The 22,477-nt window shown below is 38.5% G+C and overlaps 2 protein-coding genes and 1 long non-coding RNA gene across 3 annotated transcripts; 2 read left to right on the top strand and 1 right to left on the bottom strand.

Annotated features, from left to right (window-relative positions):
- Positions 1-3,490: 3,490 nt before the first annotated feature.
- On the bottom strand, positions 3,491-4,127 carry LOC131326037 (uncharacterized). The gene is made up of 2 exons (XR_009199902.1): positions 3,973-4,127; positions 3,491-3,847 (listed from the first exon to the last, which is right to left on the bottom strand). It is a non-coding gene; the product is annotated as an uncharacterized LOC131326037 (long non-coding RNA).
- Positions 4,128-8,621: 4,494 nt separating this feature from the next.
- Positions 8,622-16,318, top strand: LOC131334700 (histone deacetylase 8). The gene is made up of 3 exons (XM_058369884.1): positions 8,622-8,998; positions 9,447-10,027; positions 15,501-16,318. Exons 1-3 carry the CDS (start codon positions 8,728-8,730, stop codon positions 15,801-15,803), a joined length of 1,155 nt encoding a protein of 384 aa, XP_058225867.1. The 5' UTR covers positions 8,622-8,727; the 3' UTR covers positions 15,804-16,318.
- Positions 16,319-17,094: 776 nt separating this feature from the next.
- LOC131335415 (pentatricopeptide repeat-containing protein At1g05750, chloroplastic) lies at positions 17,095-18,972 on the top strand. Its single transcript, XM_058370747.1, has one exon. It carries the CDS (start codon positions 17,157-17,159, stop codon positions 18,702-18,704), a length of 1,548 nt encoding a protein of 515 aa, XP_058226730.1. The 5' UTR covers positions 17,095-17,156; the 3' UTR covers positions 18,705-18,972.
- The last annotated feature ends 3,505 nt before the right edge of the window (positions 18,973-22,477 follow it).

Raw genomic sequence — 22,477 nt, forward strand, 5'->3', positions numbered from 1 at the left:
ATGGACACTCGCGTTGTTAGGCAAGCCCAACATCAACGGCTACAATTGTTCAAATTGGACCAAAAATGCCAAGCGGAAAATCACCCAAACGTGATCTTCTTTAAGAGAGGTAGGACAATGGATGATTTCTATATGAGGGTCTTCATAATAACAATTCATATCATGAAATTGAACCAAAGAGAACCTCTTTTTCCGCTCCTCAATTTTTTTTGGGTGCTTAATGTATTTTTCTCCTCCTTAAGATGGTGAGTTCAGATTGCTCCACATCTACAATGTGGGATCCACCTACATAGACAATTACAAGTACATTTATTTTCAAATCTATTTCACATTACACGTCACATCCGGCCTCCACTCATTATTGAACACCACATCGTTTCTACATCTCCAAATCTTCCATGCTAACGCTCCCACTGCCATTCCCATCTCCAAATCGTCCAGGCCTCCACTCATTAATCATTCTGAAAAGCCATTCTGATGCAGTAGCTTTTAGGATACGTATTTCATTTTAGTGTCCTTTTAGAGCATCCGTAGTGGCTTAACCAAAAGTGAGTAATCAAAAGTATGGTACCAGGGTTTGTGCTGATATAGGTCAGTCTCTTTCAGCTAAAGTTTCTTCTTTAATTCATAATGGTGGCTGGAAGTGGCCTAGGGAGAGGAACAGAATTATGAGGGAGATCAAAGACTTCACTCCAGAAGGGTTTCTACCTTACGTATTTATGAAGGACTGTGTGATATGGATTTCATCCAAGAATGACATTTTCTCTTGAAGTTTGCATGGAATACAATTAGGAGAGCCCTTCTCGCTTAGGAATGGTGTAAGGTTGTGTGGTTCAAAGGGCATGTACCTAGATGGGCCTTCATTTTGTGGATGGCAATGCAAATTTGTTTAAACACGGAGGACAGATTGTCGTTGTGGGGAATAGTGTCTGATGCTTTTTGTGTTTTGTGTGATTGTGATCCTGTGGAGTCCCACAATCATCTATTCTTTGAATGTTGTTATTCTAGGGTTGTTTGGACTGAAGTTTAAGGCAAAATCATGTGGGCAAGGCTCCAATGAGATGGGATGATGAGAAGGAGTGGTTTAATCTGCATTCTAAGGGGGATAGTATGAGGAAGTGTGTGCTGAAACTTTCCCTTGCTACTGCAATTTACTGTATTTGGCGAGAACGCAATACTAGAATCTTTCAATAGAAAAGGTTGGACCCTAGATCTCTTGCTGCTACAGTTTGTAATTCCATTCGTGATGCTTTGCTGTCTTGGAGGATGCTGGATTTTTCTCAAGGAAACAAGGACATATGCAGGGAATGGAGTATTTATCTAGTGTTTTCTTTTGTTCATATGTTTTGTTGTTAGGGCTCGTTTGGATGCCACACTATGAAGGGGTATTGTCCAATCCCCCATTCTAATCTGTGGGGCTGATTCTATGGCGTGGTTTGAGAAGACAAAAACCAGGGGGATTTGATAATACCCCCTCCTCCATAACACCCCCCCCCCCCCCAACACCCCCCACACCTCTAATACCCCCTGAAGGGAGCTTACATATGGCTAGGGTTTGAGCCGACATTGTGGAATCTCCCCCTCCTAATACCCTCTTTCTCTTCCATTTCAACTACAAAACAATCTTATCCCCCCATTATATCCCTCATCCAAACCAAGTATTATTTAATTCCTCCGTCACATCAATGTGGGCCCACCCTTCTTAATTATATAATACCCCCTATTATCCAATCCTCCTTCTTACATAATACTTCCAAATCTAATCCCGCATCCAATCGAGCCCTTAGTGCAGTGTTGTTTGATGGCTCTTGTGCCTTTTACTTAGGTTGTTTTACTCTCTGGCTTGGTCTTGCATTACCTGCCAACAGTGAGTTTGTATTTTCATTCGTTGTACTATCTGTACATGTGTTTGGGCTTTATAATGCTAAAGGTACCCTTATCGGAAAAAAAAAAAGTTGACAAATTTGGTTATCCATTTAAGGAGTTGTCAATGTTAGCAATGTAGAAGTCCACAATAGCCTAATCAAAATTGAATAACCAAAACTTGCCACATTACTTTTTCAAATTATAAAAATCTAAAATTGTGAACATAGAAAATAATTTTTTAAAAATAGTTTTCAAACTAATAAAAGCATGTTATTAGAAATAGGAAATAGTTTTTTGAAAACTTTAAAAAAAAAAAAAACAGTTTTTTGGGGAAAAAATTTAAAATCTAAATACATTTTTTTTATTAAAAAAATACAGTTTTTTTTAAATAACAGTTTTTGGGGAAAAAAACTGTTTCTTTTAAATAACAATTTTTGAAAAACTAGTATTTAAAAAAAAAAAACAGGTTTTGGAAAAAAAAAAAAAAACAGCTGAAGTTTTTTTTGTGAGAAAAAACTGTTTTTGAAAAAAAATTAAAAAAAGTTTTTTAAAATATTTTTCTTAGAAACATTGTTGAGAGAGAGATAGAGAATGGAAGAGAGAGAAAATTTTTGCATAATGATGAGTGTCTTGATTGAGAAAAAATATGATGACCACTAAATTTTGTTATTAACAAAAAATTGCTAATTTTGATTATCCAAATGCAAAATTTTAATAAGTTATTAAGAAGTTGCTAGGTTGAATTATTCCAATGTGAACAACTTTTTGAACAAAAATTGATAACCTTAGGAACCTTCTGATTTTGATTATTCCACCGGATGCTCTTAGTGACAGCGGAGTGTTGAGTCTATAAATAAGTGAATTAGTATTTTATTTGTTAGTTTTTAATTATTAAAAATATTAAATATATTGATTGAACCCTAATTTCTCTCTACCTTTGGGGTTTATACTTTTGAATGGAATTTTGCTCTTCTTTTGAATCTTTGATTCCCTTTAATATTTGATTTGCATCACATTCAAACTACAAAGCAAACTCCAAGCGAGATAGACAAAAGAACCCACATTGTACTATATGACATTGTACTATATGACATTGTACTATATGACGAAGAAGAATCTGTTAAGAGGAAAGCCGGAAGGTAAAACTGAATCAAGTGATAACGCAGAGACAGCAACCTGCGATCCAATTCCAGATTTTCTCTGAAAGGTATTGGGAAGAAATTGGAATGTAATTATACTGGTTCATACAGAAGAAACGGTTCTCTCTTGATTCAAGTTCGGTTCTCTATTGATTCAAACTTGAAAAAGATCGTTCTGATTCTGGAGGAATGAGGGGCACAAGGGATTGATCGAGAAAGATCTCTTGTTCTTATTATAAGATTGTAATTGGATCCACATGTTAGGTAAAGAGAATAATCTTCTCCTTCGAGAATAATCAAAAAGAAAAATCGAACGTGTTCAATTGGAACATGTGATTAAATTGGCCCTAGTTATCATCCATGTAAATCCAAACCAGTCTCAAAGAAACAAGAAACTGCGAAGAAAAGAAGTTGAATCCACAAACAGCGAACGCAGCATTCAATCCACGAACTTAAAATCAAACCACGATTTCGACCCAACAATATAACGCAAAACTAAGCCTGTTCTTTATTTCTTTATTTATTTATTAGTAGCAAACCAACACCAACTCATGGCAATTGTTCCTTAACACCACGGAAAAACACAAGACAAACCATTAACAAACTGCTCAAAAACCGCCACGGAGTCGAAGGACAAGGTGGAGCGTCGACTCCTTCTGGATGTTGTAATCAGCCAGAGTCCTCCCGTCCTCCAACTGCTTCCCGGCGAAGATCAGTCTCTGCTGGTCCGGGGGGATCCCCTCCTTGTCCTGAATCTTCGCCTTGACGTTATCGATGGTGTCGGAGCTCTCCACCTCGAGGGTGATGGTTTTGCCGGTCAGGGTTTTAACGAAGATCTGCATCTGCTGGGATCAAAGAAAGATGGATTTTCAGAAATCGCAAAACTTCTTGAAAAAGAAAATCGAAAACGAGAGAGAGAGAGAGAGAGAGAGAGAGAGAGAGAGAGAGGGGGAAGAAACCCTAGTACCTTGACAGAGGCTTGGATTGTTCAACCGATTGAAGCGCAAGATATAAGAAAAGATGATACGAGGGAGAGAAGAGGCACGGAGGAGTCAATTTATAAGGGGGTGAGTGGATGTGTTTTGACGAAACTGCCCTCCAAATTGGTCCAGAATTTAGGAGCACCCGCCACGCAAAGCTGAATTCAGCTGTTAGTTTTTGTTTTTGTTTTGTTTACAATCATTATTTTATTTTTTTTTCCAATCATTACCTTATTTTTTTAATTATTATTTTTTCATCTCTTTCTATCTCTCTTCAATCATTACCCATATTTTCAATCATTACTCTATTTCTCTCTCCACCTACTACCAAAACTAAACTAAACTAAACGCTCAACCAAACATAACCGAAAGCACTGCCTTTCCGCGTTAGGTGTAGTTTTCCCCACACACACACACAAAAAAAATTCAATAGCGAATAAAAAAATGTTTCAATTCGCATCGATATAAGAATCAGAAAAGTAAAAATATATATTTTTTACTCAAATATTTTTAGAAAAATATCAAAGAAAAGTACGAAAGCCCAAAAATAATTTTTAAAAATATTTGAGTAAAAGTTATAATTTTACATTTTTTTATTCTTCTCGTCGAAACAAACTAATAATTCACAAAAGCTTGACACAAAACTAAAAAATGTGAAATTTTTTTGAGTAAAGACAATACAAAAAGACAAGTTGTCTTTTTTATTTTTGAAAGGTTGCTGATTTTGCTACTCCATTTTCTATTAACGCCACTCATCTGCAAGTGTATTTTTGCAAACGCCACTCCCCTGCAAGTCAAAAATACACTTGCAGGGGAGTGGCGTTAACAAAAAATGGAGTGGCAAAATCATTTCCCTTTTGAAAACTAGGCCTTAGAAGAGGTGGATATATTTACAGACGGGAACAAGAAAAGTATGTTAAGGAGTGAAAATACAACCGAGAAATTTGAACCGACAAAAATACAACTTGCAGGTGAGTGACGTTAACAAAAGAGGAGTGTCAAAATCATTTCTCTTTTGAAAACTAAGCCCCAAAAGAGGTGGATATATTTACAGACGGGAACAAGAAAAGTATGTTAAGGAGTGAAAATACAACCGAGAAATTTGAACCGATGGAGAAATTGGATCAAAAAATTTGGGGTTCTGTCTGTTTATAGTTTGGTGTTTGTCGGATTTTATTTTTAGGAGTTTTTAAATATTCATCCTCATGCGTCATTCCTCGTAAGTTTTCATTCTTTAACTTTTTTGCACTTATGTTTACATCCTTTCTCTTTTTTAATACCAATAGTACCCTTACATATAAATATGCATAGCAGCTGTTGCCTAAATAGGTGGCATGTAATTAGGTTTTATGAAATTATAGTTTCCAAATTAAATGGGATTATGATTGATGATTTGAAAATGAAGGGGGATAATTCAAATCTTTGTTATCTTTCTTTCCAAAACTTTTTAAAACTAAATGAAATCCATTCCATTCCACATACACACCGAATCCCCATTGAATAAATACATCATGAATGGAAAGAAATTTATAATAAGTGTTTCATGGTTAATTATATACATGATTTTTATAACAAACACGAAACCATCGCCTCATATCATATTCGTGACGTCTATTCGCAATTGTGGAATCAATTTTATTATTAAAACATGACATATTAAGATCATGACGCAATTCGAATCAATAAACCTAACATCTATTCCATAAAAACATGACAATCGTTAATCCCAACAAATAAACGGGAAATCGATTCCACCATGAAATTGGTTTCATAAACACAACAGATTTCAAAAGATAAACTTTAAAATTATGGCAGATTTCATAAATTGATTCGAGTACCCTGTTGTGCAATCCGCCATGAACTTCAACCATGGCAAATTTCTAAAAAATTGAAACTAAAAACTGAACCTATAAACATGACAGATTTCATCTGCATGCACGTAATACAACCCCAAGCCTTGCCGCCTCGGTATGAACTTCAAAATCATGAACATAAAAATCTGTCATGTTTCATGAATCTGAACATGAACTTCAAAACACGGCAGATTACTAAAAACATGAACATATAAACATGGTAGATTTCATCTGCATGTATATAATACAACCCTAAGCCTCGCCGCCTCGGTCTCCCCACTACGGCGTTCTCGACCCAATCAAACCCAAAGTACCTTCGTTTTTGTCGTCGTTGGAGAGGAGTATTGCGTTCATGGAAATAGTGTCACCGGTGGAGTTTTTGTGGAGAAACAGATCTGACCCCATGCCCCGTCCGTGCATCTTCCCCATATGCCGCCGCTCCATGCTCGCCGCCGATCGATGCTCACCGTCGCTTGCCCTCACTGTGATTTTGGGGGATTCATGTCGTCGTTCGCCTCTTGCACCGCCACTCGCCAATTACTTGGAGATTGCATGAAAATCCATTTTATTATCCCAATCAACCAATTTTCAATCATCAAAATCATCATCTACAACAGTAATAGCATAATCATAAACAACTTCACCATCTCCACCTCCTAATATCCGATAGTACATCGTGGAAGAGTGGACAACGATGGGACCGGACGACACGTTGAATCATTGAAACGCCAATTTAAATCATAAAAAAATGAATTTGGGGCACTTATGAACTGGGACCATTATCATACTTTCTCCTTCAACGACTAGTGTTTTCCGGCGATGTTGATTATGGAACGGCGAGGATGGAGGACTGAGTCTAATGATGAAGGATGGAGGATGGACAACGGAGGATGGACGATGGAAGACGAAGGACGAGAAATAAATTCTCAGATTTGTTCTCCTCGAGGATGTGATATTGTGTGGTGGTTTTTTCATCCTAATTTCAAATTACTTATAATAGTATTTGGAAAGCAAAAATTTAGGGATTTGATATGACTTACAATCGAAAAAATAGCAATTAGGACCTGGAAGATTTGAAATAGATATGGAAAGCATGACTTTAGGGATTTGGTAAGTGTAGATATCCATAAATTACAACACGGGACCTCCGAAGTTATTTTTCAGTCCCAAAAATCATTGCCTATATAGGCTCCCAAAAAACAAATAAATTCCATAAATATAGTCCTACAAGGGTAAGATGGGGTTTTTTAAAATTAGAGGATGAAAACATAACCTGGAAAAATGGCCGGGATGAAAACATACGTCGGTTAAGGTCTGAGGATGATTCTTTAAGTCTCTCATTATAAATATTAAAATTTTAATTTTTCGTTTTGGTCTTAGGTACCTGAAAATGCTTCAAGAGCTCTAATCTTTATCCTGATTCTTTTATAGATCTAAAATATGTTCTATCTCCTCTTTAATTAGAGTAATAATCCGAACCATTCGTTAATTTTAGAATAACTTTTTCAATGGCCTTGTAAAAAATCAACTCAATTAGATTAACGTAAGTTGTTAATCCAATCATCAACTTTTTCATTATGAATGAAACTTTGAAGATTGGATCAACCATTTACACATATCTAATCGAGCTAATTTTTTACATGGCCATTCAACTAATTATTTTGACATTAATAAATGGTTTGAATTATTTGTGTGAGATCCAAAAGTGGGCTCCAGATGCATTAAATTTAAAGAGGGAGTAACACCTTCAGATGTAAAACTAATACTGGAGAAATTTTTCTGTGCTGAGCGAGTACCACGTGGTGTCCACTCGGTACATCCGGACTGTCCATTTCGGTTTTGGACGGCTCGAATTTGGGGAGAGAAAAAGGAGAGAGAAAGAGGAGAGAGAGTGTGAGGGTGAGAGGAGAGAGAGAGTTTCAATATAAGCCGTCCAATACACTTTTGGACTGCTCGGATGTGGCCGCTCGGGCACCACGTTGGCCAGGTGATGTGGTACCCACCCGGCACCGAAAAATTTCTCCTAATACTGTATTATTTTATCATTTCATCTAGTAATAATTTTCTTGTGAAGAATTACCATACTAATTTTCATTGAGGAAATCGTATTTTTTAGGTGTAATGTTTTGAAAAGGTTAAAGAGTGCACAAGTTCATCGTACGAAGGTGTTAAAATTGAAGAATTTGCTCAGAATACTAAAAGCAAACATGAACATCCTTTAAAAGGAAAAAAATGGACAAATAACTTCATGACTTAAGAGCATCTCCAGCCAAGTCTCATTAAACATTCTTCATTTGCACTTTTCAAAATCATTTTTTCAGCTTCATTCTTCATGCATGGAGAGTTCTCCAAATTTTGAAGAATTTTTTCCATGCATGTATATGTACACTTAATTAAATTAGGCATAATTTTCAATGCTAGGATTCAATATCGATAAAATTAGTACAGTTAGGAAGATACTAGTATTAACAATATCTTAAAAATAAGAGACTAGTCTTGAAAAATGAAGCTAGATACCACATAGAAATGTAGCTGGAATGCGAGTGAACCATAACGTTATTCAAATGTACTCTTTAAATAAAGAACAGAAAGCCTACGCCCATCGCTCAACTTTTAACGCTTCTTTTACTGTTCTCAATTTCACCGAAAAACTCTTCCAAATAAGAGTTAAACATTTTCTTAAATAAGTTTTTTATTTTTTAAATCCGAATTAAACATTTTCTTAAATAAATCTTTTTTTAAATCCACACTATTAATTGTCAACTGGAAAATGAAATTATGAGGTATATCTCCAGAGAGTCTCAACCAGAAGATCGAACAAGTACAAGTGAGCGAGACGCATCTAGTTGAGTTGAAGGGGGGGGCGCATAATACTACCCGAAACACGCGATGGCTGCTAGTCAACCCCTTTCTTCACCAACAACCGATCGAATCCACGTCTTCTGGCACGACGGGATGCTGGCCCACGACGCCGGAACCGGCGTATTCGACTCCGGAATCGACCCGGGGTTCCTCGACGTACTCGAAAAGCACCCTGAAAACTCGGACCGGGTCAGGAACATGCTCTCTATCCTCGAAAGGGGTCCCATCTCCCCTTACATTTCATGGCACTCGGGCCGGCCCGCTCTCATCCCCGAATTGCTCACTTTTCACACGTCAGGTACCCGCTTCCGACTCTGTGCGAGGCCCATTTTTTCCCGTGAATTCGAAGTGGGTTTTTAGAGAGCCGAATAGTGATCAACGATGTGAATTGGTCTTGGATATCGATTTCGTCGGAAGAGATTGTTGTGATTTGATTTGTCTGGGCATTTGGTAATTCGATAATGAGATTAGTTGAATGTTCTTTCTATCTGGTTCCATTCGGGTTAGAATTCACTTGTTTACAACGTAGACTCGTATATTGTGTTTACAATCTGGAACGTTGATTGAGAAACAAGGCTTGGTTCAGTTAACGAAGACCTGAAAATAATTAGAGGCTTATATTGTTTTGGTTTTGAACTTAGTTTTGGTTTTGAACACTAGTTTTGGTTTTGAACTTTTGTTTCTTGGATACTGATTGGACTCCTCTCAATTAGAGGCTTATATTGTTTACATTACGCATTTATTAGGGTACGTGAACGAACTAGTTGAAGCGGATAGAAATGGAGGGAAGATGATTTGCGCAGGGACTTTCTTGAATCCCGGATCATGGGACGCTGCACTTCTAGCTGCTGGTACTGCACTGTCAGCAATGAAGCACATACTTGATGGGCTTGGAAATATTGCTTATGCACTAGTTAGACCACCTGGCCATCACGCTCAGCCGACTCAAGCTGATGGTTATTGTTTTATTAATAACGCGGGTCTTGCTGTTCGGTTGGCTTTGGATTCTGGTTGTAAAAAAGTTGTGGTTATCGACATTGATGTCCACTATGGGAATGGGACTGCTGAGGGGTTTTACCGCTCTGATAAAGTTCTCACTGTTTCCCTGCATATGAATCACAGTTCCTGGGGTCCGTCTCATCCGCAGAGTGGATCTGTTGATGAGCTTGGTGATGGAGATGGATTTGGTTACAATTTGAATGTACCTCTACCAAATGGAACTGGAGACCGAGGATATGAGTTTGCCTTGACAGAGTTGGTCATCCCTGCAGTTGAAAAGTTTCAGCCTGGTATGATTGTTTTGGTAGTTGGCCAAGATTCAAGCGCTGTAAGTTGATTTTTTCATTTGATTTACTATTAAAGTTGGTATCATTGAAGTATTAGTATCAGGGTTGAAAACCGAATGGCTTGTAGCAATAAATTTAAAAACGGGTACACCATAAAATGAAGGAATTTGAAAGTATGATATTTCCTGCAAAGTAAAAGTGAATCATTTCAGAAATTAAGGAGCCAGATAGCTGAAGTCCTTCCTCAGTGAAACAAAAGATCCATTTTGATGCTTTTTGGCTTCTGCTTTTTACCTATAAGCTTTTACTATGAGTTCAGCTGCAATGCTTACAGCTTCAGAAATCAGTACGATTACCCTATATAAGTAAGACTTAACTTATCCAGTGACCTTTTTTTTTCTTTGATCAGAAGCACAACTTGCATTCAATAAAAACCATCCGGCCCTTACAATGATTTCCATCCGAATACATAGATATGGAGCTACTACCAAGCCCGAAACACTAACGACACACGATAAACGCAAAGAGACGAACTTATGTCTAAATCCTAAACGGGAGCCTCAAACTTTCTACACAACCGACAATAAGATTCAGCAATAGTGGAGTTTGGAATCCATTGACCTGACTCAGTGAATTATATCTGATACCCGTACGTGTATATTGTATATGTAAAGTAAGAAAGAAATATTTGCCTTATCTTTTATTATTGAATTAGAGTATGCAACTTTATACAAGAGATTTCCTACAATTGTGCTAATCTATTCTAGGCAATCTAAATATAATCGGAATCTAAAGATTTTACTGCAAATACAATACAATCTATCCCATGAATATCGGGATATCATTGATCTTCTCAACACTCCCCCTCAAGTTGGAGAGTGAATGTCAAGAACTCCCAACTTGCGTATCATGACTGAGAAAGCTTCCTTTCCCAATGGCTTGGTGAACACATCTGCAAGCTGACTTGTTGAAGCAATGTATTTGGTTACAACCGAACCGTCTTGTATTTTGTCTCGAATAAAATGGCAATCCATCTCTATGTGCCTGGTTCTTTCATGGAAAACAGGATTAGCTGCTATGTGCAAGGCTGCCTTGTTATCGCAATATAACAATGCCGGTTTCGGATGTAATATCCGCAAATCTTTCAACAATGAGCGTAACCAAGATAATTCGCAACATGTTCCTGTCATGGCTCTATATTCGGCTTCGGCTGAGGAAAGAGATACTGTTTTTTGCCTTTTTGTCCGCCAGGAAACAAGAGAAGATCCCAAAAAAACACAATAACCCGTGGTCGATCTACGAGATGTTGGACAACCAGCCCAATCCGAATCAGAAAAGGCTCGCAAAGATAAATCATTCTGAGAAGAGAAAAATAAACCTTGTCCTGGACTACTTTTCAAATAACGCAACACACGCAAAGCTGCTTCCATATGTGGTTTGCGCGGTGCATGCATGAATCTACTTAACACATGTACCGAATAAGTGATATCCGGCCGGGTAATAGTCAAATAAATTAGGCGTCCAACAAGCCGCCTATACTGAGATGGATCTTTAAGCAATTCACCTGTATCTGAGAGCTTCATGTTTTGCTCCATGGGAAAGTTCACAGGTTTAGCACCCAAAAATCCACCATCCTTCAGAATTTCCAAAGCGTATTTCCGTTGTGAGATGAAAATACCTTTTTTTGATCGAGAGACTTCAATGCCCAGAAAATACTTCAAATCACCCAAATCTTTAATCCGGAAACGACTATGTAGAAATTGCTTAAGAGTAAATATGGCAGTGAGGTCATTACCCGTAATAAGAATATCGTCAACGTATATCAACAAAGCTGTAAAAGATTTTCCTTTCCGACACGTGAACAACGAGTAATCTGCTTTGGATTGAACAAATCCAGCAGCTTGGATAGCTGTAGAAAACTTAGCAAACCATTGACGGGAGGCTTGCTTTAAACCATATAAAGATTTATTGAGGCGACACACCAAGTTCTCCCCCTGTCGCTGAAGACCAGGAGGCGGAGACATATAAATTTCTTCATGGAGATCACCATGCAGAAAAGCATTATGAACATCAAGTTGGTGAAGAGACCAATTCTGGGCAGCGGCCAAAGCTAAAAGACAACGAACAGTAATCATTTTAGCAGTGGGAGAAAAAGTATCATGAAAATCGACACCTTCCAATTGGGTGTAACCTTTCGCAACCAAGCGAGCTTTGTAACGCTCAATAGTGCCATCTGAGTGACGTTTTATTTTATAAACCCAACGACAACCAATAGGCTTCTTGCCTGGAGGGAGCGAAGTGAGAGACCAAGTGTGATTCGCTTCCAAAGCGGCCAATTCAGATTGCATGGCAGCTTGCCAGTGGGAATTTGAAGCTGCTTCGGTATAAGAGGTAGGCTCAATATCCTGACAAATAGTAGCAGCAAAGGAGCGATGTTGTGGGGAGTAACGATGATAAGAGATAAAATTGCAAAGAGGATATCGCGTACCTTTTTGGGAACCAAACGACGAAGGCAACAATGGTTTGGGAGACGTAACTTGGTTGCAAACATAATCGCGTAAAGCCGGAGGAGGGACATGAGGACGTTGAGAACGGCGGAGGGCTAGTGTGGGAGGAGGACTGGAAGGAGGGGACTGAACAGGCTGGGCTTGTTCTACAAGTGCTGGGGAAGGGACCGGTTCTGGTGTTGGCATTTGTTGGGCAGTGGAAAGAGGTCCTGAAGGGGCAAGATCAGGCACAAAATGAGGAAGTACAGGTGCTGAATTTGGAGCAGTGGATGGAGTGGACTCATAAGGAAAAATATTTTCATGAAAAATAACATCACGGCTAGTGAAGACTTTATGGGTGGCAAGGTCATAGAGCTTGTAAGCTTTTTGGCCAACCGGGTAACCAAGAAAAAGACAACGTTTGGCTCGAGGAGCGAATTTATGAGGAATATGCACGTCAGTAGCATATGCAAGACACCCGAAAACTCTAAGATGAGAATAAGTGGGAACCTTACCATAAAGCCGTTCAAAAGGAGTTTGTCGAGAAAGAAGTGGTGTGGGCAAACGATTAATGAGGTGAACAGCTGTGAGAACACATTCTGCCCAAAAACGTAAGGGGAGATTGCTTTGAAAGCGAAGGGCTCGAGCTGACGCAAGAATATGACCATGTTTGCGCTCTACAACCCCATTTTGTTGAGGAGTATCAACACAAGAAGTTTGATAAGTGGTGCCTTTTTGTTTATAAAATTCCCGCAGGGCAAAGAACTCCCTTCCATTATCAACCCGAATGTTGGCTATAGAGGCATTGAATTGTGTTTGGACAAAAGAGAAAAAATTGGCAAGTAGATGTTGTGTTTCACTTTTGTGATGCATAAAAAATACCCATGTGAACCTAGAATAGTCATCCACAATAGTCAAAAAATATCTAGCACCAGAAAGAGAGGCAATTTTATAAGGACCCCAAATATCACTATGAATTAATTCAAAAGGTCTAACAGACGAAATTGAACTAGAAGAAAATGGAAGTCGTTTCTGTTTCGCAAGTGCACAAACATCACAAGCTTTATTTGACTTGAAAGGAAAATGTAACAAATTTTTGGCCATAAAATCTAATCTAGAGGAAGATAAATGCCCCAATCGGCGATGCCATAAGTTGGTGGATGAAGTGTCTTGAAAATGGGATGGACGGTTAGTAATGGCTGCAGCTGATTGGATTTTATTTTTTGGTTTCTCCGATGCCAACGCAACCAAGTAGTAAAGTCCGTCTTGTTGTTTACCCAAACCAATCGTCGTCCTCGTCGTCAAGTCCTGCAAAATACACCAATGAGGGAAAAAAGTTACAGAACAATTGAGATCTCTTGTAACTCGACCCACAGACATTAAATCCACCTTAAAAGATGGTACAGCAAGCACATTACTCAAAGAAATAGCTGAATTCAAGGGTAAAGTGCCAGTAGAAATAATTGGAGCCTGTTCTCCACTTGGCATAATGACTGGTGGCAAAAGGGTGTTCTCGCGACTGTTGATAAGTAAAGTCGGAGATGAAGTAATGTGATCAGTTGCACCACTATCAATAATTAAGTGATGGGGGCGCAACAATGCTCGTGACAAACCTAAAGAAGTTCCAGCAGCATTAGCCATAGGAGTAGTGGATTGTGATGTCCCCTTGCTGCTCATGATAGATAATATTTGCTGGATTTGCAAATCAGAGAGCCCATCCCTCACCGATTGTATTTCCTGCATCGTTGGACCCTCCTTGACATTGTTAACCGAAGACTGGTTGTTGTTCTTGGGTTTAGAGCGGTTGCTTCCTTGATTGGACTTGTTTGATGCATGTTTTGGGTGTCCTGGAGGATACCCATTCAACTTCCAACATGTTTCTCGCACATGATGGTCTTGATCACAGTAAGAGCAGTGTAACGGTTTTCGATTAGATGAGCTGGAATGAGAAGAAGAACCTTGTCCATGTCGAACAGCCAAGGCTGCTATTTCATCCCTTCGAACAACCATCGCTGCTGTCTCCGTTGTCTCACGCGCAGCGCCCAGGCTTCGTTGTTTCTCTTCTTGCACAACAGAAGAGTAAGCCCTTGCAACATCTGGTAGCGGATTCATTAATAAGATCTGCCCTCGGATTCCCTTGTAGGACTCATTGAGTCCCATAAGAAATTGCATCAATCTGCGTCTCTTATGGTCAGCCCCACAAGAGCAAACAGTATCATTGTAGGAGCCCAGTTCATCCCATAATCCTTTCAACCTTGTGTAGTAGGCCGCAACAGTCATTTGATCTTGAGTGAGACAAGCGATGTCCCTCTCAATTTGGAAAATGCGAGGGGCATTGCTTTGAGAAAAACGATCCCGAAGGTCTTCCCATACCTCCTGGGCAGTGGTTGAATATATAACGCTGTCTGTAAGATCCGGTGTGAGTGAATTGAGGATCCAGGAGAGGATCATATCGTTGCATCTTCTCCACGATGCATGGTCATCTGGTTTGGTCTTGGCTGGAGGCGCTGTGATGGTACCATCTACAAAACCCAACTTGGATTTGGCGTTCAAAGAGATGGTCATGGCTCTACACCAGGTAGAATAATTATCCCCATTGAGAGGCTTGGAAACAAGCACCATTCCGGGATGGTCTGAATGGTGGATAAAATAAGGATTGGCGGCATCGGACTTGCCTTCACTCAAAGATTGCTCGTTCACCATGATGATGGGAACGAAAAAAAGGCAGAAGAAAAAGGAGGGCAGAGAGCTAGGGTTTCGTTCCCTGCTCTGATACCATGTAAAGTAAGAAAGAAATATTTGCCTTATCTTTTATTATTGAATTAGAGTATGCAACTTTATACAAGAGATTTCCTACAATTGTGCTAATCTATTCTAGGCAATCTAAATATAATCGGAATCTAAAGATTTTACTGCAAATACAATACAATCTATCCCATGAATATCGGGATATCATTGATCTTCTCAACAGTATAATCTACAATAACTGTGCAATTTTGCTTATTGAAGTGCACTTCTTCTGCATTAGTTTGACCCAAATGGGCGGCAATGCTTGACAATGGAGGGCTATCGAGAGATCGGGCAAAAAGTTCGTAGTCTGGCAGATAAGCACAGCAATGGATGCCTATTGATTGTTCAAGAAGGTGGATATCATGTTACATATTCAGCATATTGTCTTCATGCAACACTTGAAGGTGTGCTCGACCTTCCACATCCTCTGTTATCTGATCCCATTGCTTATTACCCAGACGATGAGGCCTTTTCCATTGAAGTCATTGGATCCATTAAACAGTACCACAATGATGTCGTACCGTTCTTGAAAGGCACCTAGTTCGGGTCATTGTGTGGAAGCTCTTGTTTCTTTGTACGACTAGGACCAGCTCAATGGTATTTGATCTTTATGGGACAGAGCATGGTATCTATTGCTAATACGGGCTGCTGTCTCCTCCTTTCAAGGAAATTTCAGGGCGCAACGATAAAGACTGGCCCAATGTGACTTGGTGCTCATGGGTTCGCAAAAGCAGCCTTTCTGTCTATGGGAGTAGGGTTGTGATATCCAACCTTTTTCCAGCCAGATCTTCAGTAACGGGAGTCTCGTTCGCTAGATAGCTCTTTGGCTAGAGGAGGGGGCGAGATGAGTAGGAAGATTCTTTTGTTTAGTCTTTGGTTCTTTTTATGGATTTTTCTTTGGTGGACTTGTTTTCCCCTTCTCCTGTTTCATTTCACAAAATTTTCTCTTGTTTTGGAAAATTTAGTGTTGCAGTGATGAGGGAAAACAACTCATGTTAGTTTGTAACTTGTTGGTAAAATGTAGAATCCTTTCGATAATTCAGAGCCATTATCTAACAGAATGATTTTATCTAGTTTTCGGATCATGGAGGTCCAATAATCAACTAATTTCATGAGATAAATTTCTTCTAAAGTGAAGTCATGGATAATATCCAATTTCACCTACCCCACAAGAAAAAAAAGAGACAAAGTATACATTTTGTTTTTTTTTTTAATCAGGAAGTATACATTTTGTTGGGGACTTAGAACTGGCTATGGAAAACGGAAAAATATGAGAAGATGAACTCAATCTCTCTTTTTTTCACTTGCGGTTCGAATCTCGGCAATGTAATCTTTTTCCCACTTCTAGAGGTGGTTTCACAACCGCCACTAATAGTATAGAACTTTTACCGGCAATAAATTACTTCTGTTTTTTTTTTCCCAACACTTATTTTAACGGCGATATGATTTCTAACATGCTGAAAATATTTTTATCAACGATTTTTTAATGCCGCTAAAGCCAAATTTTGGCGTAGTGCTACTGATTTCGTAAATTGAAACATTACGTAGTCATTTTCATTTGAAGCTAAGCCAACTAAAAATTAAAATAAGATCCAATCCTTTTTGCTTCTATTTTTCTCCCATCAAATTTCTTCTTAAAATATCACACTAAAATTTACTGAAACCCAATACCATCTTACAAGATTTATTGAAAGGCATAGAAACGCCAGTTAGATTAGTCAAGGCGCCCGGGCTTTAATTGGCCTCCATCCAGTATATCGGTATCTTAGAATTATTCACGTATGCATAAGTTGGTCCGGACTAGAGCCATAAAAAATAAAAAAAAAATTAGTTAGGAAGTTAAGATATAGTTGCACCAACAGAAATATGTGCTGTGCTGCCGTTAATTGAAACGATGAGCGTTCCCGCCACCACAACCATTCAACTCTCCCCGCCGCAGCCACCGCCACCGCCACGACCCACAAACTCCACTCAATCCCTCTCCGCCAACAACTCCACAAAGCACCACCTCACCTTAAAACAGACCAACAACAACAACAAACCCACAACTGACCCCACGGTCTCATGGACCACATCATTACACCACCACTGTCGCAGCGGCCGCTTACCCGAAGCCGCCGCGGAGCTCACCCGCTTGAGAATCGCCGGTATCGAACCTAACTACATCACTTTCATAACCCTTCTCTCCGCTTGCGCCCGTTTCCCTACTGATAGTCTCTGTTTTGGCATGTCTCTTCATGCTTATGCCCGTAAGCTGGGCTTGGATACGACAAATGTTAAAGTGGGTTCTGCTGTTGTTGACTTTTACTCCAAATGCGGTTGTGTAGATCTTGCTAGGTTGAGTTTTGATAGGATTTGCGTTAAGAACGTAGTGTCTTGGAATGCAATGATCAATGGGTACGTGAGAAATGGCCAAATTGAGGATGCGGTTGAGGTGTTTGATGAAATGCCGCATAGAGATGCGGTTTCTTGGACGGCTATGGTGTTTGGGTTTGTGAAGAAAGGTACCTTTGAGAAGGGTTTGGAGTGGTTCCAAGAAATGCAGCTATCTGGGGTTGAACCTGACTACGTGACCCTGATTTCTGTACTTGCCGCCTGTGCCAATTTGGGGGCACTTGGGTTAGGTTTTTGGGTGCATCGATACATTCTTAAAAAGGGTATTAAGGACAATGTTAGGGTAAATAACTCGCTTATAGACATGTATGCTAGGTGTGGATGTATTGATTTTGCCCGTCAAGTATTTTTAACTATGAAGACGCGGACCTTAGTTTCATGGAACTCAATGATCGTGGGGTTTTCTATAAATGGGTATGCAGAGGAGGCTCTTCTATTCTTCAACTCGATGCAAAAGGAAGGGTTTGAGCCGGATGGGGTAAGTTTTACAGGAGCTCTAGCTGCTTGTAGCCATGCCGGGTTAGTTGATGAGGGGTTGAATCTTTTTGAGGTTATGAAGAAAGTTCGTAGGATATTGCCAACAATTGAGCATTACGGTTGCATTGTGGATCTTTATAGTCGTGCGGGAAGGTTGGAAGATGCCTTGGATGTGATAGAGAAAATGCCCATGAGGCCTAATGAGGTGGTGTTGGGGTCTTTGTTGGCTGCTTGTAGAACTCATGGGGATGTCAATTTAGCTGAGAGGTTAACAAATTATCTTCTCGTGTTGGATCCAAATAGTGATTCGAATTATGTGCTGCTTTCAAATATGTACGCTGCAGCTGGCAGTTGGGGTAGGGCAAACGATGTGAGGAAGAAAATGAAGGATTTCGGGATACAGAAGAGAGCGGGGATCAGTTCGATAGAAGTAGACTGTAATGTTCATGAATTTGTGGCTGGTGATAAATCACATGCTGAAATAGATGAGATTTACGTAATGTTGGAGCATGTGTGGCTTGAGCTGGGGACATCCGGGTATGTTCCTGAATCTAGTCTTGTCGACACATAAATATAATTCAAACTCTACAGTTATGTGTCAGCCAATGTAGTTTAGATTGAATTGGCGAGAGGCCTACTGATCAATGATGTTGTATCATGTATGGTTGCGAGATGAGAAATGTAACTCTCTAATCCCACAAATAAGAGTGTAATGAGTCTAATGACCCGCTCCGACCTTGTATAATATTGTCCGCTTTGGCCGCCTAAACTCCATGGACTTCCTAGTACAATGTAGTTTAACATATGATTGTGTTATGGGCAATGATTTACCTGCAAAATCTTTCATACGAGATATTGAATTTTCGTACATAAGAATATTCATGTAGGATAAACTGATAGTGATATTATCGAATTTACGACTCTAGATGATTTTTCATTTTTCATTTTTTTTTTGTTTAAGGATATCACAAATGGCCATAATATTTGTGCGAGTTCTATACATAAATTCTATCGTTGACACTTATGTGCATAGGTTCTTTTTGTCCAATACCGTCCTTTTTGTCCAAATTCATGTAGCCGACTCCAATTAGTAGGACTTTAAGGCTCGATTAAATTTTGGTTTGTTTGGTTATTGTACTTTGTTCGCGCTAAATATCTCCAATACCAGATGTAACTGGAATTGATTTTTTTTCTACAAATGTGGATTTTATAAGTGCTTGCTCCGATGTCCAGTTTTCGTAATTACATACAGTGGATTCCTTGATGTCGCGCCTTTCCCTCCTCCCCCCCCCCCCCCCCCCCAAAACTACCTCCAGGGTTCCATAGACACCGCGAGTAGTGGATGTTTGAGTGAACATATCTTGTCTCGATAAAGAGAGTAATGTTTCTCATGTCAAGAATTTAGTACTCCATCAGCTAAAATACTCAGGCTGTGTTCCAGAAACAAGTTAAGAACTTGTTTTTTGTTGAAATAGAAGGATTGTTCCGAAAAATAAGAAGGGTGTTACTTATTTTGGAAGAATTTATATAGGTACTAATGGGTGCCGGGAGGGAAATCGTACCGGCGGCCGCGCCGGGCCGTCTCTTGCCACCGGACGGCCGATGCGAGCCGTTAATCATATATACACAGAAAAATGGTGCTTGGATCAAGCACCCTACACACCTCGGATGCCGTTGATTCCTGCACTAGCCCCCTCAGTTTTTTTTTATAGAATTTTTGGACGGCTCGGATCGGCCGTCCGGTGGCCGGAGACGGCCTGGCGCGGCCGCCGGTACGATTTCCCTCCTCCGGCGCCACAGTCTTATTTTTTGTATAAGGTAACTTCAAACTCAAAAATTATGTGTTTACGCAAATAATTTTCCTATCACTATGGATCTTGTTTGATAGATCTCATTGAGATCTTTAATACGGTGCAAAAAAAATTAAAATTTTTTTTTCATTTACATTATTTTTGAATTTGAAAATATGAAAGGAACTTTTTATTTTGATTTTGTGGAATGGCCCTTCTTATTTTTTGAATAAGAAGTGGCAAAATAAGTACTTATTTTTTAAGAAAGATTTCCGGAACGGAGCCTCAATCCTCTCTGAATTTCGCAATGGCATCGCGGTAAAAGGTTAATCCTACAAAAAAAATACAAAAAAAACCTAAATTTTATAGGGGATAAAATTACGCAAACAGAATCTTCATACAAAAATTTCTCTGCCGGATCTGATAGGCACTTTTAAGTTTTAATATATACTATCAAACTAAGACCCTTGTGTTACTCATAAATTTGAAAAAATTTACTTAACAAACAATGATTTGGCTCAGTTAGAATCTTCTATTTTCAAACAATACACAATGGAACATGAGTTTTGTATTTGAATCTTCGATGCAGAGTCATATTCTATGGTGAGATTTCCTTTAATGTTTTCAATAGCTAGAGTAGAGTTTCCCTTCCAAGATTGTTATCTCATATCATCAAATATACTCCCTCCGTCCGGATTTAACTGTCCCTAATTTTATTCTAACCGGCTAAAAAATGGGTTATATCTTTGAATCCGTAATGAATTTCATATCGAATATGAATTTTGTTGATAGATTTCAATTAGTTCTATAATATAATGTTTTCAAAATCACGTAAAACATTATAAATTAGAAGATATAATCGATTGAAAAATGACACGAACTCCAAAAAAAATATTATTAAATCTGGAGGGAGGAAGTATAAACAATTTTGTGGATAATTCACACTTAAAAGCCAGAAAAAAAGATTAAAAAAAGAGTTTCAATGTACTTTCCATATATATCAATACACATTTTTTGAATATCCATATATCTTTTATATATATCAATGCACTTTTTTTTGAATATCTATACACCTTTTACATACTCCTATATCAACGCACTTTTTGCACATTAATTATTGTCCATTGAACTGACAGAATTTCGTATATATAAAATCCATGTCATCTGGTAAAATATAAAATTGTGGCTGCGGATCATTATCCATCATTTTTACGTGAAGCTAACAGGATTTTATTATTGGGAGATGGAGTCATGGTTGCATCATTTGAGCCCCTTCTTCTCCATGATGATTGAGATCAGTACAAATCTGGAATAGGAGTTGTACTAGATCAAGGTTAGTTATTGCAGGAGGCCAGAGTCAGTACATTTTTTGGATGAAACGCTGTACACATGTCTTAACGCAGTACTGCATGACGCGCGCCACCCTTATTACTGTCCAGGAAGGAATTGACGGTGACAAGAAAGCTAGCTAGGGACCCATTAAAGCGAGCTTATTTTATAAACCCAGCCCCAAAACTGTCAAATCTCTTCACGCCAACCATGGAAAATTCTGTATGCGTACTACTTCTTCCTCCGTCCCAATTTATTTGTTTAATTATCAAAATTCATATATTTCAAAAACGTATATATTATATTTTATAATATTTTTATGATTTAGAAGATTTTATATAATAAAATTAATTGAGATCTTTCAAATAAGATCCATATTGTATATTAAAAATATTACGTATTAAAAACTATAGACAATTCTTTGAGAGGTCAAACGCTCTCAAAAAGTCAAAAATGGGACAAGCAAACCGGGACGAATGAAGTAGTATAGTATAGAATAACTTAATCACAGAGTTCCGGGAATAAGTCTTACGAAACTCAATCATCGTCCAAAACACATTTGAACAGTCAAGATTGAGCGCCTTCGAGAATAACTTATTTACGGAAGCCAATTCCGTGAATAAGTTATTCTAAAAAATCTAACCCAGAGGTGTTCTATATATCATCGTTTGATCCCTTAAAATACTAACAAGAAATTTACATGCATCGAGTAATTTTTCTAACACGTTTGTGATCGAATATGGGCACGTAACATTGCTCGTTACGAACCTCAGAGGTTGACCTCGTAGTTTAGGCTTCAAACAAAAGGGATTTGCTTTCTCTTTAAGATTACGGATTTGAAAGCTTTATGTTATACTCCCTCCGTCCCAAATTGAATGTCAATTTTTGATATTTGTGCAAATTTTAATTCCTTATATCTTTCAATATGGATCTCAAAATATATGCAATATAGATCTTGTTTGATAGTTCTCGATTAGTTCTATTATACAAAATTTACAAACTCATAAAAAACGTTATAGATTGAAAAATATAAGCGATGAAAAATGACATAAATTTCAAAAATTGTCATCATTTTTGGGACCTAAGGAGTATCAACTTATTTTTAACTTTTAAGCTAGTTCAATATTAGGGATATTGTTCCAGATTAATCGGGCCTACGCTAATGAAATGTTAAAATATTGATGTCCAAAGATTCGTTGAGATACAAACAAACCAGCCGCAACAT

The sequence above is a fragment of the Rhododendron vialii genome, chromosome 1a (genome assembly GCF_030253575.1).
Source record: "Rhododendron vialii isolate Sample 1 chromosome 1a, ASM3025357v1".
Taxonomy (NCBI): domain Eukaryota; kingdom Viridiplantae; phylum Streptophyta; class Magnoliopsida; order Ericales; family Ericaceae; genus Rhododendron; species Rhododendron vialii.